Below are 16,261 nucleotides of genomic sequence, written 5' to 3'. Positions count from 1 at the left end.
CACAGAAAACCCAGAATGTCCCAGAAACTAATGAAAAAAAGAGATTTTAACAGAAATGTCTCAGTTCTGGGCTCCAGAACCCAGACCAGGTTCTGCTGAGGTTCTGTAGGTCCGGGGCAGTCTTCATTGTTGGTTCCAATTTCATCTTCCTCCTTGGGTCTGGTCCGGTTTCGGGCCCATGAAGCCCAGAACCACCAGGGTCACTGGACCAGCTTGTGGTTCTGGTTCAGAACCCGTCTGGGTCGAGATGTTGTGAAGCTCCTCCAGGTTCTGGAATGGATTCTGCTTGAGGATCCTCTAAAGGCAGCTGTTCTCCTGCTGCTGCTGCACTTTTTCCTTCCACTCAACTTTCTGTGGTTATTCGTTCTCTGCATGTTACATTGCAGAATATAGAATCTAGTTCTGCTTTAGTTCTGCTAACGCTAAAGCGCTAATCAAGGCTCGTTTTTAAAGTGAAGTTAGACCCAGAATGTGTCGGACATCCTGAGTGTCCATCATTTCCCGGATGACCGTCCCGCCGCCCCGCCGCCCCGCCGCCCCGCTGCCCCGCTGCCCCGCTGCGTCTTTGTCAATATATTCGCGTTGCGCTCCAGAAAACATGGAGTCTGATGAGAATCCAGGCTCCTGATCAGCAAACCGTGTGGTTTGGTTCCGGCCCAGCCTGAGTTCAGGTGGTCATAATGTTGAGGCTGGTTTGTGTTCCGTGGATCCAGGTGCAGGACCGGCGGTCGGACCGGTTCTGGATGAGGTAACCTGGCGCGGATCTCGCTCTCAGAGCGGACCGAAACGGCCGCCGGCACCGAGCGCTTAGCTGCGGCCCGCGGCGTCTCCTGCTCAGGTGCTCCGCTGTGGGAAAGCGCCGCGGGCCGCCGTCACCATGGCGACGCAGCTTGACTCGGGGCGCGGACTGTGTTCGGGCGTGAAGCTCTGGAACAATCTCGGCTTTGATGCAGAAACCCGGTTCAACCTTCAGTCTGCTTTGATCCAAACCCAGGGTGGTCAAAGAGTGGTGCGGGGGCCGTCTGCGGCCCTCGAAGTGATTTTATGCGTCAAAGATCTCAGAACATTTCCTGTGATCATCAGAGTGAAGCAGAGGCTTCAGGTAGATTCACCTGAAGATGTTCCTGCAGATAATCTGGACCTACAGGGTGAGTAGAACCACCAGGCCGGTTCTGGTTCTGCTGTGGTTCAGCTCTTTCGGCAGATCCTGAACGGTGCTCCAGCGGTTCTGGAGGTGATGAGTTCATTCTGAAGTGGACCGAATGGAGTCAGCGTCTCTGGTGCTGAACAGAAACCAGTTCATGTCTTCTAGTTACGCAAGCTAATGCTAAAGCGCTAATCATAAATGTTAGTCATGCTAATGCTAAAGCGCTAATAATAAACGTTAGTCTTGCTAACGCTAAAGCGCTAATCATAAAATGCTAACGATAAACATAATTGAAACATTAACATAAAGTTTGTTTTTTTGAAACACGAGTTTAGATGAACAAACAAAACGTGAAAAAGGAAAACAGTTCATCATCATAAAGTGTTTATATTAAAGGGGGAAAAATACATGAGCTTCACTGATCATAATAAAAATAACATTTCTACTAATGATGAAAACAATAATTACAATATTCAGAAGTTATAAAGATAAAATGAAAATATTGATTGATTTAATGCAAAAGGATCCAACAGATTGAAAATAATGTCAGTAATAAAAGAAACGGTGAATCTGACTTTATTCAATGTTGGTAGTTTAATTCAAAATAACTTAAAATGTGATTCTCAACAATAATAATAACTTTAGCACAGATGTTGTTCAAATAACGGTTCAAAAAACATCAAAGTAACTTGGCGCTTCATAATTTCTGGTTCTGGTTCTGAAAGCTCGGCTTGGAGCCGAAGCATAAAAAATAAAAACAACTTTCTAGACAAACGATGATTGACGGAGTAAAAATAAAACTGAAGTTTCTTTGTGTGGATCTTAATCCTCCTGCTGCTCGGTTCTGGTTCTGGCTCCAGCGAATGCCAAGCTGCTGCAGGCGGGTTCTGATCCGAGGCGGTAAAGGTGAGGCTGTGACTGACAGGCAGTAAACTGTCGTAAACGTGGGCCTGCAGCTGCTTACTGCATGTCAGCAGCGCTCAGCTTTGATGGATCCTGTTTGGGTCCAAAAGCTGCTAATGACCCATAATTAAGACATTCCTGTTAAAACGGCCATCAAACCTTCCAAACCGCTTCAGATTAGATTTCCAGGAATTCTGTCAGATTGGGAAGAAATCTCTGAACGTCTGAGCAGAAGAGATTTATTAAAAACACGAGACAGAACCTGCAGTTTGATTATGATTCTGGTTTGAGGGGCTGCACAGTGGTGCAGTGGGTAGAGCTGCTGCCTTGCAGCAAGAAGGTTCGGGGTTCGATTCCCGGCCCCGGTCTTTCTGCATGGAGTCTCCATGTTCTCCCTATGCATGGTGGGTTTTCTCCAGGTACTCCGGTTTCCTCCCACAGTCCACAAACATGACTGTCAGGTTAACTGGTCTCTCCAGATTGTCCCTAGGTGTGAGTGTGTGTGGTTGTGTGTCTCTGTGTTGCCCTGCGACAGACTGGTGACCTGTCCAGGTGACCTGTCCAGGTGACCTGTCCAGGTGACCCCGCCTCTCGCCCGGAACGTTAGCTGGAGAGGCAGCAGCACCTCCTGACCCATTAAGGGACCAGGGTGTCAGAAAATGATGGATGGATTCTGGTTTGATGTTAGCAGGTCCAGAGTGAATCCTGGACGGTTTCCAGTCTCAACCAGCCTCTGTCTGGTACCAACAGCGTTTAGAACCTCAGGTTAATCTGGAAAACTGATTTTCCTGTAGAAATGCGTGTGGGGAAGCCGAGGCACCAAGAAGCAAAGCTGCTGCTTCGACATGCTGCTGTTTGGAGAAACGGGGAGGATGTTCGTGTTTTAGCACTCAGCCGGTTTGTATTAGTGACATTGGGTGTTAAAGCAGGCAGCTTGGGCCGTTTGATGGGCATTCTGGTCCCAATGTCTGGGCCCCACACAGGGTTACCCGGGTTTGGGTTGAAAAATGTTTACAATCATTTGGAAGCACATGGAAGATGATGCATGTGATGCCTCAACTCTAAACCTGCTTAATCTGTCGCTGTTACAGGAGTAGCAAATACAAACTCTCAGCCTGGTGGGAGGGCAAGTAATGAAACATTGGGGTTGATAACCCAGCTCTACAGAACCTCCTGCTAACAAAACTCAAACCAGTCCAACGGTTAATGAGCTGAAAGAGAAACGGTCCAAAATGAATGAAGGATTCCATATTTATGTTTCTGTGGAAATTTCACAGAATCTGTCACCACGCCCCCTGGTGGTGAGTCAGGACATGGACGGCTGGCGTGGTTAGCACCGACTGACCGCGGAGCGGAGCGGCTCTGACTGCAGGGTTCGGATTGGCTCTTCAAAGCAACAGAAAATGTTTCCAGATTTGGTGCTGGCTGGTCAGAGGGTCTGACAAGTCTCTAAACATAGCAACAACGCCGCTAAGTTAGCAACAACGCTTCTCTGGTCATGACCACGCCCCCGCCTAGCCCCTCCCCCCCACAGTAGACCACGCCCCTCCGTGCTTAGTGGCTCCGCCCACTCTGGTGGAATCCCATCATTTCTCTGGGGACGGATCCAGCTCATGTTCATGCGATGATGGACCAAAATCGACCAGAGGCTCTCTGGTTAGACCAGTTCTGGGTAATCCTGGGCATCATCAGTTTAAATCTGGGATTTCTTCAGAAAACATTAAGAATCTCCCAGAAGCTCAGGTCGAGAAGGCGGTTCATCTGGTTTAAACTGGTTTATCTCCAGACTGACGGTTTCGAGAGATTTTTTCTCACTGAGATGATTATTGAACCAACAACCAGGATCCTGTCCAGCTGAGAGATTAAGACCTCGGACTGGAAGTCTGATGGATCTGATCGCTGCCATGTGGAACACCAGGAAGTCAGGGAGGAAGCTGGAGTACCCAGAGAGAAGCCATGAAGCACTGGGAGAACAAACAGAAAGGCAGTGGAACCAGAACTTTCACTGTGAGGATAAAGTTCTGCCAACATCTGTTTCAAACCCAGATGGGCTGATGCTGAAGACCTACAGGTCACTTTAAGATGCAGGGATCGGGATCCACACAGGGAACGGGATCTGAAAACCGGGTTCTGGATGTCTGTTCCTCTGAAGAGTCCAGACTTTAAGATCCAGAGAGCTCTAAACCCAGATGGACCGGTCCAGAGCCTTTTGGTTTGATCACTGAGGACCTTCTGTGTTTGACAGGTGTTGGAGTTTCTCCGCCTTCCCACTCATTCCTGTCATTTCCTGCAGAATTCCCCTAAAACTCCTGTGTCCGAGTTCTGGTCCAGAACCGTAGATGCAGGTCCGTGCAGAGGCCACTAAAGGGGCAGGTGCTCAAAAAAAAGGGTCCATCTAACCTCATTCTAGGACAGAATATGAACAAACAGCTTTCAGAGTTTAATAAACAATGATAAATTACAAACTGTGAGATATACAGTCAAAGCTAACGAACATCTCCATATAGAGCATAACTCTATGCATATTTATTTTATTAGTCATTTCTTTCTGCAGGTCTATTTTGTTATAGGAAAGTTTTGCAATATTCAAACCTGCAATTTAGCAACATTTGTAAATCAGAGCTAGACCACCAGACATATTTAGTCTTTACATAATTACACTATTAAAATATAAACAAGGGCTCAATGCAACCTTTCAGTGACTGTAATCTATAAAAAGTTCTGCCTGTTTGCTGAGTGGAGATGAAGACGGTCAGGACAGCAGAGCTGCAGCAAACTTTAACTGGAACTGCAGGAAAATATAAAAAATAAAAGCAAATATTGAATAGTTAATGAATGTCACCATGAGAAAAATACTGAGTTTTGCTTAAAAAAACTTTTTAAAATTAAAATCACACATTTTTGACTCTTGAAGTGATTTTTTAATTTTTTTGCAAAACAAACTTATTTGCACTTGTCAGAAATATTTTCTTGATATTCTAAGTTTTTGTTTGACTCAAAGTTTTGCTTGTGATTCTCACATGACGTCGTGGGCAAAAGATTCTGATGTGAGCAAATAAAAGTTTATGTTTGGTAAAAATTAGTTATTTAATTAAAAAAATATTTTAAACAAAACTTTGTTGTTTTAAAAAAAAAAGAATTATTACAATTCCAAAAGTTTTGGTTACAATTTTATTTTACTAACTGAGGTTAGTTTTTTGTTTCCATTGAATAATTAGGAAACAAATTTAACTTCATACTCTGAGAACCAGAAACTTAAAGTCTGGTTGAGTTTTTTCCTTCATTAATGATAAACTTTTATTACATTCATTAAATCCATCATGGTAATTCAGGCTGAGTTATTTTTAATTCTAAATGAATATGGACTTTTATTTAAGTGTTATTCTCCTTCAGGATACATTTACCTAACGCCAGAATAAATGAAATGTTCATTATGCAGCAAAGGAAATTAGAAGATCTGACATATATCCATATGGAGATGATCGGTTCTGGACGGGCGATGTGCCTTATTGCATAATAAATACTGAAGAATGACTGATATCATTAAAGATACAGGGGAGAAGCTTTTAGTTATCTAGCTTTGCTAGCAAAGTCGTTAGCCAGCAGCTAGCTAATAGCACAACAACAACAGCCTAATGTCTGTATGATAGAAATAGTGAATGGATGGATAAGAACAGTTTCTCCTCACCTGGCTGTCTCCTCCCCTCAGTAGTTCTTCAGAGAAAGGCAGACGCAGAGGCCTGTCAGTGTCTGTTGTATTTCATTACCTCTCTGCTTAAACCGCGACTCTGAGCTGAAGCAGAAACGATACTTCAACGTTTTCCATCATCTGACAAGCAGCAAGTCTCCACTTTATTCACCAAAAACGTTTTTTATTCACCAAAAACTGTTCTGTAATCTGGAATGTTCGCTACGTTGAGCTCCAGTTCGCCGCCTTATCTCACTGCACGAGGGGCAACTGGGTCATGCGTCACGGGCAAAAGGTCAAAGGTAACAAAGTGACCGGAGGGCTTATTATGTTAAACAAAAAAGAAACAAAAAAGCAAATAATTTTAGTACATGTTATTATGTGTCAGAAGAGGCTTAGGAAATAATAATACCAAAAATAAAAAAAATAAATAAAAATGTTGACCAAAAGGGCACTTTGGGGCAAGGAGCAAAAGGGGCAGGTGCTCAAGCCCCCCGAAATATCACGTTAATTTGTGACGAAGTGGCGACCGGTCCGGGAAGGACGAGAAGGACGAGAAGGACGGGATTCGATTGTGTTTTGTGGAGTCACAGTTTCATGAAAATTGATGATTCTTCATGATTTCTGCTTCAATCTGCAGGTGAGTAAAGGATCCTGATCCACCTGGAAGACAAACGGAGACGTTGAAGTCGTTTCCTCTCTGCCTCTGATCAAACAATAAATCATCTAAACAGAAACTGCAGCTTGTGTTAATTCATCAGTGATTAATGGGTTAATGCTGGACGCCAGGCAGGTGCAGAGGGGGGAGCTGGGGGGGCTTGGGCACCTGCCCTTTAGTGGTCTCTGCACAGCCCTGCTGGACGCCTCAGGCCTGTTTGTCTCTTATCTGGTGTCGTTATTCTGCAGCTGGCCCAGCTGGCTGTCCGTCACATCCTGGGTTTGATGATTGGAAACCTGCTTATGTTTAGAGGTTAAAGGTCAAATCCAGAAGGTTTTCTGCTGCTGGTGTTGGTTGTTAACCAGAAAGAGTCGGAGCGAGGAAAAATCTGCAAACGGAGCTGAAAATGTGATGAGACCTGCAGCTCGGGTTCAGCGCCTGGCCAGAGGGCGCAGGCAGCGATGAACCGTTCAGTCAGAGCCAACCGGGTTCTGGTTCAGGTCTCAACAGAACCTCCTGGAACGGCTCGGATCAGGTTGTGGAGCCCTGGGTGTCGTCGGAGCGCCGGAGCGATGAGATCATTCCTGGATCTGGATGAGTTCCCCTCCGGCGCTGAGCATCAACAGATTTATGAGCACTCTGCAGATCTGGGAAGGCTGACAGATCCCGGGGCCGGGGAGGATCACGGATCCGCTGCAGGCGGGAACGAGCCGTCCGTCAGGAACGTCAGGAACATCACCGCGTCAGGAACATCACCGCATCAGGAACATCACCGCATCAGGAACATCACCGCATCAGGAACATCACCGCGTCAGGAACATCACCGCGTCAGGAACATCACCGCGTCAGGAACATCACCGCGTCAGGAACATCACCGCATCAGGAACATCACCGCATCAGGAACATCACCGCATCAGGAACATCACCGCGTCAGGAACATCACCGCGTCAGGAACATCACCGCGTCAGGAACATCACCGCGTCAGGAACATCACCGCATCAGGAACATCACCGCATCAGGAACATCACCGCGTCAGGAACATCACCGCGTCAGGAAACGGGAAACACACCCTCAGCAGCTTCAGTCATCATCCTGCCCCCTCTGCTGGCTTTAACTAGGCCATTCCAGGATCATAATGTTATCCTGCCTTATCCATTCTGTGAACGTTGTGCATTGCGCCCCTGCAGTGGCTGCAGGCCCTGAGCATGATGGTCCCACCACCGTGCAGTGCTGTTGGTTTCTAACGGTTTCTCATCGTGTCCAAACAGCTGAATCTGTCCAGTCTGACCAGCAGCTTAGCGGTGGCGGCCACTGGGCCGGCGGTTCCTCCTGAAGGTCCGTCTCAGGTGAGAAGAGGATCTGGATCGTCTTTTCGACAAACTTTATTTTTCTTTCTGATTAGCATAAAAACCAATCAGGTTGTTTGGCCTCTGGGAGAGAAGCAGAACCAGGATTAGTTCTGATGGGCGTGACGAGACGCTGACGGAACCAAACCGACTCAGAGACGCCAGGAGGAGCGGAGACGGGCCAGAGGTCGGGTTCTGGCTCTGTCTGGTACCTGATGGTTTTTAAAGTTTACCGCTCTATAAGTTCTAAAGCACTAATTTATGTGGCTGTTTTATAAACTTTCACTTGAATAAAGTTCAACAAATGTGATGAAGTTTTGGTTATAGACCGCCTGCTGTTGGTTCTGGAGCCTCTGTTGGGTTTGGGTCAGCCTGGACCGGTACCGATTCAACCTCTCCTGGTCAGCCTGGGGAGGAAGGAAGTGCTATAAAACTTTGTCCTTCCACTCGACTTTCCAAAGCTGTCTGTGAACCTTTTATGGCTTTTCCTGCTTGGAGAGCGAGTCTGCTGGACAACTGGGTCAGCATCTTACTATGATTGGGTCGGGTCCTTCTGTCATGATTTGCGGTTACGTGGTGAGGCAGACGCTGATGACCCAGTGGATAAAATATGTCTTTAACGGTAAAGTAATCCAAAAAATACAGAAATCCAGGCAGCACAGATGAACTGTCAACGAAGCTCAGAGCTGGAAAACGACTGAACCAAAACGACAAACAAGCCAAATGAAAGGAACAAGAAACTCAGGTGGGTTCAGATTAACGGGGGAACCAAGAGAACGAGACACGCGGATCCATCAGGGGAAGACGGGACAAAACACAGGAACCTAAAATAATCACAGAAAAACTCAAATCCTTACAGAACCAGAACCAAGCAGAACATTTCTGCAGTAAAAATAACCTCTCATCAGTCTGATTCTCTGTGAACCAGAACCATGTTGACTCCAACGGTTTTGGGTTTAACCTGCTGGTTCTGAAAGGCCCGTCTGAGTCGGGTTCTTCATTTTAACACATATTGAACAGATAAGAACAGATAAATGGATAAATCTCAACAGTTTATGCTCTTAGCATCATGTCACTGGACCATCAGAAACTCTCTTAACTGACCGCTGGTTCTGTTGGACCATTTGGAAAACAAGTTTTTTTTCTGTTAATGTAAAACCTAAACGGAAATAAAGTCGCGGTTCTTTCAGAATACTGCAGTAGCAAGCATGTTGCTGACCGCCGCTGCCCCCTGGTGGCCATGGCGGATAATTATAAATCTGAATTCCCTCCATTTCCTCCTGCGTCTCCTTCTGGACCAGAACCAATCCCAGCCTCCTCTGCTTGTGACACTTCAGAGTTTAGTTAATTTAAACTGAACTGGAACCAAATCCCGACCCAGTCCTGGGTCAGTTCTGAGTTCTGACCCAGTCCTGGGTCAGTTCTGAGTTCTGGCCCAGTCCTGGATCAGTTCTGAGTTCTGACCCAGTCCTGGGTCAGTTCTGAGTTCTGACCCAGTCCTGGGTCAGTTCTGAGTTCTGACCCAGTCCTGGGTCAGTTCTGAGTTCTGGCCCAGTCCTGGGTCAGTTCTGAGTTCTGACCCAGGTGGTGTTAATCCTGCCCAGTTAAGCTGCTGGGATCTTTTCTTGATTCTTATTTCCATATTTCTGTTAGAATTTATTTGAGTCTATATTTTTTTGTATCTGTTTGGGTTTTGCAGAACCTGTGACCTGTGAGTGGAATAATAATAATAATAATAATAATAATAATAATAATAATAATAATAATTCATAAACTAAATGGACTCAAACATGAATGTCACCATTTGATGCGCTTGTATCAGATGTTAGTTCCTTGATATCCATCATACCTGGTCAAACAGACCCAATCAGAGCCGGGAGGAGGGTCTTAGTGCTGTCAATCAGCACCATGTACACGCTGCTAAATGTGCTAACGGTGAAGAAACAACTTAATGTTCCAGGAAAACTGTTTATCTGTCTTCATCAGTGGTTATGCTAACTAGCATTAGCATTTGTTGCAGGCTGTGTTGTAGCAGAGGCCAAGGAGGAGTGAGCATGAGGGTGATTGACAGCGCTTAGACCCGCCCCCTGGCTCTGATTGGTTGTGTCAGCATACAGGAAGCAGAGGAACTTCCTCGTCTGAAAATGAAGACCAACACGCGGAGCTGAGGCGGACTCTCGTTTATTCTCAGGTGAGTGAGCAGGGAGGAAGCTGATTGGCTGCTTCAGTGAGTCACTGAGGAAGAGGCGGATGAAGATGAGGAGGAGACCAGCTTCCCGTCGACGGTCTCCTCCACCACGGTCACCACGCGCCGCGTGGAGGAGGAGGAGCTGTGGACCAATCAGAGCACAGATCAGGTGGAGCCAAGGTGGAGCTGAGGATCCAGGTGAACGTGTCTCACCTGCCGCCTCCCTCTCCGTCCAGCAGGCGGCGGTATTCTGCGATCTCCATCTCCAGCCGGGTCTTGATGTCCAGCAGCATCTGGTACTCCTGTCCCTGCCGCTCCATGTCGGCCCTCAGCTGCACCAGCTGCTCCTCCAGAGACGACACCTGCACACGGCACAGGTGAGGCTGTAGCTCCTCCCACTTTCACCGCAACACAGGTCACCAGAACCAGAACCGAACCGGTCTCACCTGCATCTGGTAGCCGGACAGCCGCAGCGAGTATCGGCTCTGGGTCTCGGCCAGGGTCGCTTCCAGAGACGCTTTCTGCGCACAAACCACAGAAGAAGAACTTCGTTATTTCACTCCGTTCATTTCAAAACCAAAAAGTTTTCACGCCGGGAATAAGTTTCTGTTTAGACGCTCAGAGACGCGACGTGTTGCATGAAGTTAATCACATTATTTAATCGATTAATCGTTAGCAGAGCTACAAAAATAAACTTTTTGCATTTAAGATAAAAACATATAAGTCAGTTTTACTCTGAACTCTTTTAGTTCAGTTTGAACCTGGTTTATTTTCTGCAATAAAATCTATTAATCACCTTTTACATCCAGTTATTGATCAATAATCAGCTGATCAACTCTCATGTTGACGTCCACTAAAGGAATGTTTAGTGACCTTTAATCAGAATGTTATGAATTATTCATTTATTCATTTAAGGCTTTGAGTGATCAACAGGGTGTGTGTGTCAGTGTGTGTATCAGTGTGTGTCAGTGTGTGTATCAGTGTGTGTATCAGTGTGTGTCAGTGTGTGTATCAGTGTGTGTATCAGTGTGTGTCAGTGTGTGTATCAGTGTGTGTGTCAGTGTGTGTGTCAGTGTGTGTGTCAGTGTGTGTGTCAGTGTGTGTGTCAGTGTGTGTGTCAGTGTGTGTGTCAGTGTGTGATCAGTGTGTGTGTCAGTGTGTGTGTCAGTGTGTGTGTCAGTGTGTGTGTCAGTGTGTGTGTCAGTGTGTGTGTCAGTGTGTGTGTGTCAGTGTGTGTGTCAGTGTGTGTGTCAGTGTGTGTGTCAGTGTGTATCAGTGTGTGTCAGAGTGTGTCAGTGTGTGTATCAGTGTGTGTCAGTGTGTTTATCAGTGTGTGTGTCAGTGTGTGTCAGTGTGTGTGTCAGTGTGTGTGTCAGTGTGTGTCAGTGTGTGTGTCAGTGTGTGTCAGTGTGTGTGTCAGTGTGTGTCAGTGTGTGTGTCAGTGTGTGTCAGTGTGTGTGTCAGTGTGTGTGTCAGTGTGGTGTCAGTGTGTGTGTCAGTGTGTGTCAGTGTGTGTGTGAGTGTGTGTGAGTGTGTGTGTGAGTGTGTGTCAGTGTGTGTGTCAGTGTGTGTGTGTGTGTGAGTGTGTGTGTCAGTGTGTGTGTCAGTGTGTTGTATCAGTGTGTGTGTCAGTGTGTGTCAGTGTGTGTCAGTGTGTTTATCAGTGTGTGTGTGTCAGTGTGTGTGTCAGTGTGTGTCAGTGTGTGTGTCAGTGTGTGTGTCAGTGTGTGTCAGTGTGTGTGTCAGTGTGTGTGTCAGTGTGTGTCAGTGTGTGTGTCAGTGTGTGTGTCAGTGTGTGTGTCAGTGTGTGTCAGTGTGTGTGTCAGTGTGTGTCAGTGTGTGTGTCAGTGTGTGTGTCAGTGTGTGTGTCAGTGTGTTTATCAGTGTGTGTCAGTGTGTGTCAGTGTGTGTCAGTGTGTTTATCAGTGTGTGTGTGTCAGTGTGTGTGTCAGTGTGTGTCAGTGTGTGTGTCAGTGTGTGTGTCAGTGTGTGTCAGTGTGTGTGTCAGTGTGTGTGTCAGTGTGTGTCAGTGTGTGTGTCAGTGTGTGTCAGTGTGTGTGTCTGTGTGTGTGTCAGTGTGTGTGTGAGTGTGTGTCAGTGTGTGTCAGTGTGTGTGTCAGTGTGTGTGTCAGTGTGTTTTATCAGTGTGTGTCTGTGTGTGTCAGTGTGTGTCTGTGTGTTTATCAGTGTGTGTGTGTCAGTGTGTGTGTCAGTGTGTGTCAGTGTGTGTGTCAGTGTGTGTGTCAGTGTGTGTGTCAGTGTGTTTATCAGTGTGTGTCAGTGTGTGTCAGTGTGTGTCAGTGTGTTTATCAGTGTGTGTGTGTCAGTGTGTGTCAGTGTGTGTGTCAGTGTGTGTGTCAGTGTGTGTATCAGTGTGTGTGTGTCAGTGTGTGTCAGTGTGTGTGTCAGTGTGTGTGTCAGTGTGTGTCAGTGTGTATCAGTGTGTGTCAGAGTGTGTCAGTGTGTGTGTGTCAGTGTGTGTGTCAGTGTGTGTGTCAGTGTGTGTCAGTGTGTGTGTCAGTGTGTGTGTCAGTGTGTGTCAGTGTGTGTGTGTCAGTGTGTGTGTCAGTGTGTGTCAGTGTGTATCAGTGTGTGTGTGTCAGTGTGTGTGTCAGTGTGTGTCAGTGTGTGTGTGTCAGTGTGTGTGTCAGTGTGTGTGTCAGTGTGTGTCAGTGTGTGTGTCAGTGTGTGTGTCAGTGTGTGTGTCAGTGTGTGTCAGTGTGTGTGTCAGTGTGTGTGTCAGTGTGTGTCAGTGTGTGTCAGTGTGTGTGTCAGTGTGTATCAGTGTGTGTCAGAGTGTGTCAGTGTGTGTATCAGTGTGTGTATCAGTGTGTGTCAGTGTGTTTATCAGTGTGTGTGTCAGTGTGTGTCAGTGTGTGTCAGTGTGTGTGTGTCAGTGTGTGTGTCAGTGTGTGTCAGTGTGTGTCAGTGTGGTGTTCAGTGTGTGTTCAGGTGTCAGTGTGTGTCAGGTGTGTCAGTGTGTGTTGTCAGTGTGTGTCAGTGGTGTGTCAGGTGTGTGGTGTCAGTGTCGTGGTGTCGTGTGTCATGTGTTCAGTGTGGTGTCAGTGTGTGTCAGTGTGTATCAGTGTGTGTCAGAGTTGTCAGGTGTGTCAGTGTGTGTCATGTGTGTCAGTGTTCAGTGTGTGTGTGTGTGTGTCGGTGTGTGTCAGTGTGTGTGTCAGTGTGTGTGTCAGTGTGTGTGTCAGTGTGTGTGTCAGTGTGTGTATCAGTGTGTGTCAGAGTGTGTCAGTGTGTGTGTCAGTGTGTGTGTCAGTGTGTGTGTCAGTGTGTGTGTCAGTGTGTGTGTCAGTGTGTATCAGTGTGTGTCAGTGTGTGTCAGTGTGTGTCAGTGGTGTGGTCAGTGTGGTATCAGGGTGTGTCCAGTGTGTGGTGTCAGTGTGTGTGTCAGTGTGTGTGTCAGTGTGTGTATCAGTGTGTGTCAGAGTGTGTGTCAGTGTGTGTGTCAGTGTGTGTGTCAGTGTGTGTGTCAGTGTGTATCAGTGTGTGTCAGTGTGTGTGTCAGTGTGTGTGTCAGTGTGTATCAGTGTGTATCAGTGTGTGTCAGTGTGTGTCAGTGTGTGTCCTCACCATGCCCAGCATTGACTGCAGCTCGATCTCCAGAGACTGCAGTGACCTTTTGACCTCTGTCACTTCGCCCCTGGACTCCTGCAGCGTCACCGACTGAGAGACCACCTCCTTGTTCAGAGTCTCTGTCTGCACACACACACACACACACGGAGGACTTTGTACTGATTTCCATCCTGTTTTTATCCTTAACCAGAACCAGAACCAGAACCTGATCCACACCAAACCTCTAAACTTGACTGATGCTACAGAAAACATGAGGACTGGAAAAATGCCGTCCCTTTGTTGTGATTACCGTGAAAGTTTTCCTCTGAACTAAGTACAGGTAGTTTGAAGGAGAGGACAGGAAGTGAGGTCATGCGGCTCACCTTGGTCTGGAACCAGGCCTCCAGCTCTCTCTGGCTCTTGGCGGCGACCGACTCGTAATGCTCCCGGATCTCCTCCATCACCTTGGTGAGGTCCTGAGCCGGCGCGGCGTCCACCTCCACGTGGACCTGACCGCTCATCTGGGACCGCATGGACACCAGCTCCTGCACACACACGCACACACACACACACACACACACACACACACACACACACACACACACACACACACACACACACACACACACACACACACACGCACACGATGACATCATCACCAAACTCTCCCGCGGCGACCCGGACGCCGACTCTCTCACCTCCTCGTGGTTCTTCTTCAGGTAGACCAGCTCCTCCCTCAGACCCTCGATCTGCATCTCCAGGTCCGACTTGGACAGCGTCAGCTCGTCCAGGAGCCGCCGCAGCCCGGCGATGTCGGCCTCCACCGACTGCCGCATGGCCAGCTCGTTCTCGTACCTGAGGAGACACAGGAGGTCAGGTGAGGCGCTCCGCACGGCACACGCCTGGCCGGGCGGACGGAGGACTCACTTGGTCCTGAAGTCGTCTGCGGCCAGGCGGGCGTTGTCCAGACTCAGGTGGACGGCTCCGTTCACCCGGAGGGCCTCCTGGATCTGCACACAGGAAGTCTGAGGTGAACAGCGGAGGCAGCAGGTGAGCTCTGATGGAGACAGACTGGAGCTTCAGCGCGGCTCTCCAGGAAGGCAGAGTTTGATCATAAAACTGAAGCTGGAAGGAAACCGAGGAATCTGGATTCACTGAGACACTGAAGCTGATTTATAAACTAGAACCTGAACCAGCTGATTCTGCTGAGCTTATCGAGGTTTTGCTGACCTTTCCAAGATGACCAGAGCAATTTGGGAGGCCTTAACGAGCTGACCTTCACGAGGTGGAAGACGTATAACGAAATGTTGCTGATGGTAAGGAACCAGTTGACCATGGCGGGGTGTTATCTGGAACTATGGAAGAATCCTAAAAGTCCTTAAAGAAGGAAAAGCTGGAGAAACCTGCTAGTGATTTCTAGTCAGGCTTCCAGGTTCCGGAATCATAACTTCAGGAAAGAGAACCAGAAGAAGAAAGCTGAGGAAAACCAAATTAAACTCCTGGAAGGTCAGAGTCTGGAGAAGAGCTGGAGGAGGAAAGAGTCCAGAGAAGAGATGAAGCATCAGGATGAGTCCCAGAGACGCAGCTTCAGATCGGTGGAAGACCGGCGGCAGGATCTCCTCCAGGAGACATTCATGTTCTCCTCACCTTCTCTGTGATCTCGGTGATGGAGGTGAAGAAGCCGCTGTTGTCTCGGGTGGAGGGCCCCACCTTGCTGTCCACGAAGCCGTGGATCTTCTGCTCCAGCTCCGCGTTGGCCTTCTCCAGCTTGCGCACCTTCTCCAGGTAGGAGGCCAGCCGGTCGTTCAGGTTCTGCATGGTGAACTTCTCGTTGCCCACCAGGCTGTCCTCCATGCTGGAGGAGCTGAAGGAGAAACCCCCACCTCCACCTCCACCCAGGGAGAAACCCCCACCTCCACCTCCACCCAGGGAGAAACCCCCACCTCCACCTCCACCCATGGAGGAGGAGACGGAGGAGATGCGGACCCCGGAGCCTCCTGCTCCTCCATACACGCTGCCGGCCCTCAAGGAGGAGAACCCTCCTCCACCTCCTCCCCCTCCTCCTCCGAAGCCCCTCACGGAGCCGGCGGAGGAGCGCATGGAGCGGGAGATGAAGGTGGCAGACATGACGGATGCTGCGTCTCTGAGAGGAGAGTGAGGAGCGGAGGAGGCGGCGCGGCTTTTAAAGCTCCTGCGGGAGGCGAGGCTGCAGGAATGCGAGGCGCTGGGCGTGGAGCTGACCTTTACCCGGACCTGTTCCGACAAAATCCCCACCTGCAGGCGCTTCGCTGAGGTGCAAATTAGACGCTTCAGCGTTGGGAACATCAGCCCGGTTCTGAGGAATGACAGCGTTTAGCCTGGAGGTCCGGGTGGAGGTGTGGCGAGGTTCCTCCGTCTCTGGAGAACCTCGGTCCAGATCCGTTACAGACGATGAGTCAGGATGGATGAGGACGAGTAAAGTCAGAGTTTCCTTCCCTCTGCTGAGCAGAACCGAGCAGGAAGTCTGCAGGAATGGACCTGGAGGTTCTGGGTTCTGCAGCCTGAGGTCAAACAAACCAGTTTGACCTCAGGCTGCCTGTGGATCCAATACAGGCAGAGGTGGATCTCCAGGACCAAGATCCTCCCTGATCGTCTCTCGCACATCCGGACCTCCTGGTTTGGAGCAGGAAGAACCCGGTCAGGTGAGGTGACCTCTGACCTCCTGATGCAGTCTGCTTATCTGAGGTCGGATCGTGGAGATGACCGGTTCAGGAAGGAAACT

The 16,261-nt window shown here is 48.5% G+C and overlaps 1 protein-coding gene across 2 annotated transcripts; it reads right to left on the bottom strand.

Annotated features, from left to right (window-relative positions):
* Window positions 1-9,907: 9,907 nt before the first annotated feature.
* Window positions 9,908-15,840, bottom strand: LOC103469452 (keratin, type I cytoskeletal 19-like). Of its 2 annotated transcripts, XM_008417137.3 has the most exons (9): window positions 15,450-15,840; window positions 15,148-15,419; window positions 14,428-14,510; window positions 14,199-14,355; window positions 13,884-14,045; window positions 13,519-13,644; window positions 10,377-10,451; window positions 10,144-10,292; window positions 9,908-10,072 (listed from the first exon to the last, which is right to left on the bottom strand). In XM_008417137.3, the coding sequence occupies exons 1-9, from the start codon at window positions 15,823-15,825 to the stop codon at window positions 9,967-9,969; spliced, it is 1,506 nt and encodes a 501-aa protein (XP_008415359.2). In that variant the 5' UTR covers window positions 15,826-15,840; the 3' UTR covers window positions 9,908-9,966. The 2 variants fall into 2 exon arrangements, with proteins under 2 accessions (XP_008415359.2, XP_008415358.2); XM_008417136.3 differs by having other exon boundaries at window positions 15,148-15,840.
* Window positions 15,841-16,261: the final 421 nt, after the last annotated feature.

Source organism: Poecilia reticulata, chromosome 8 (genome assembly GCF_904066995.2).
Source record: "Poecilia reticulata chromosome 8, P_reticulata-male-v2, whole genome shotgun sequence".
NCBI classification, from domain to species: Eukaryota; Metazoa; Chordata; class Actinopteri; order Cyprinodontiformes; family Poeciliidae; genus Poecilia; species Poecilia reticulata.
Note: the sequence above shows the minus strand (reverse complement) of the source record. Positions and strands in the feature narration are given on the sequence as shown.

Excerpts from the sequence above, each read along its gene's own strand:
- LOC103469452 (XM_008417136.3), bottom strand. The coding sequence starts at position 15,825 with ATGTTCCCAACGCTGAAGCGTCTAATTTGCACCTCAGCGAAGCGCCTG. Across the intron at positions 10,452-13,518 it reads TGCAGTCAATGCTGGGCATG|AAAGCGTCTCTGGAAGCGAC; the intron begins GTGAGGACACAC and ends GTTTGTGCGCAG. Across the intron at positions 10,073-10,143 it reads GACGGAGAGGGAGGCGGCAG|CTCCTCCTCCTCCACGCGGC; the intron begins GTGAGACACGTT and ends ATTGGTCCACAG.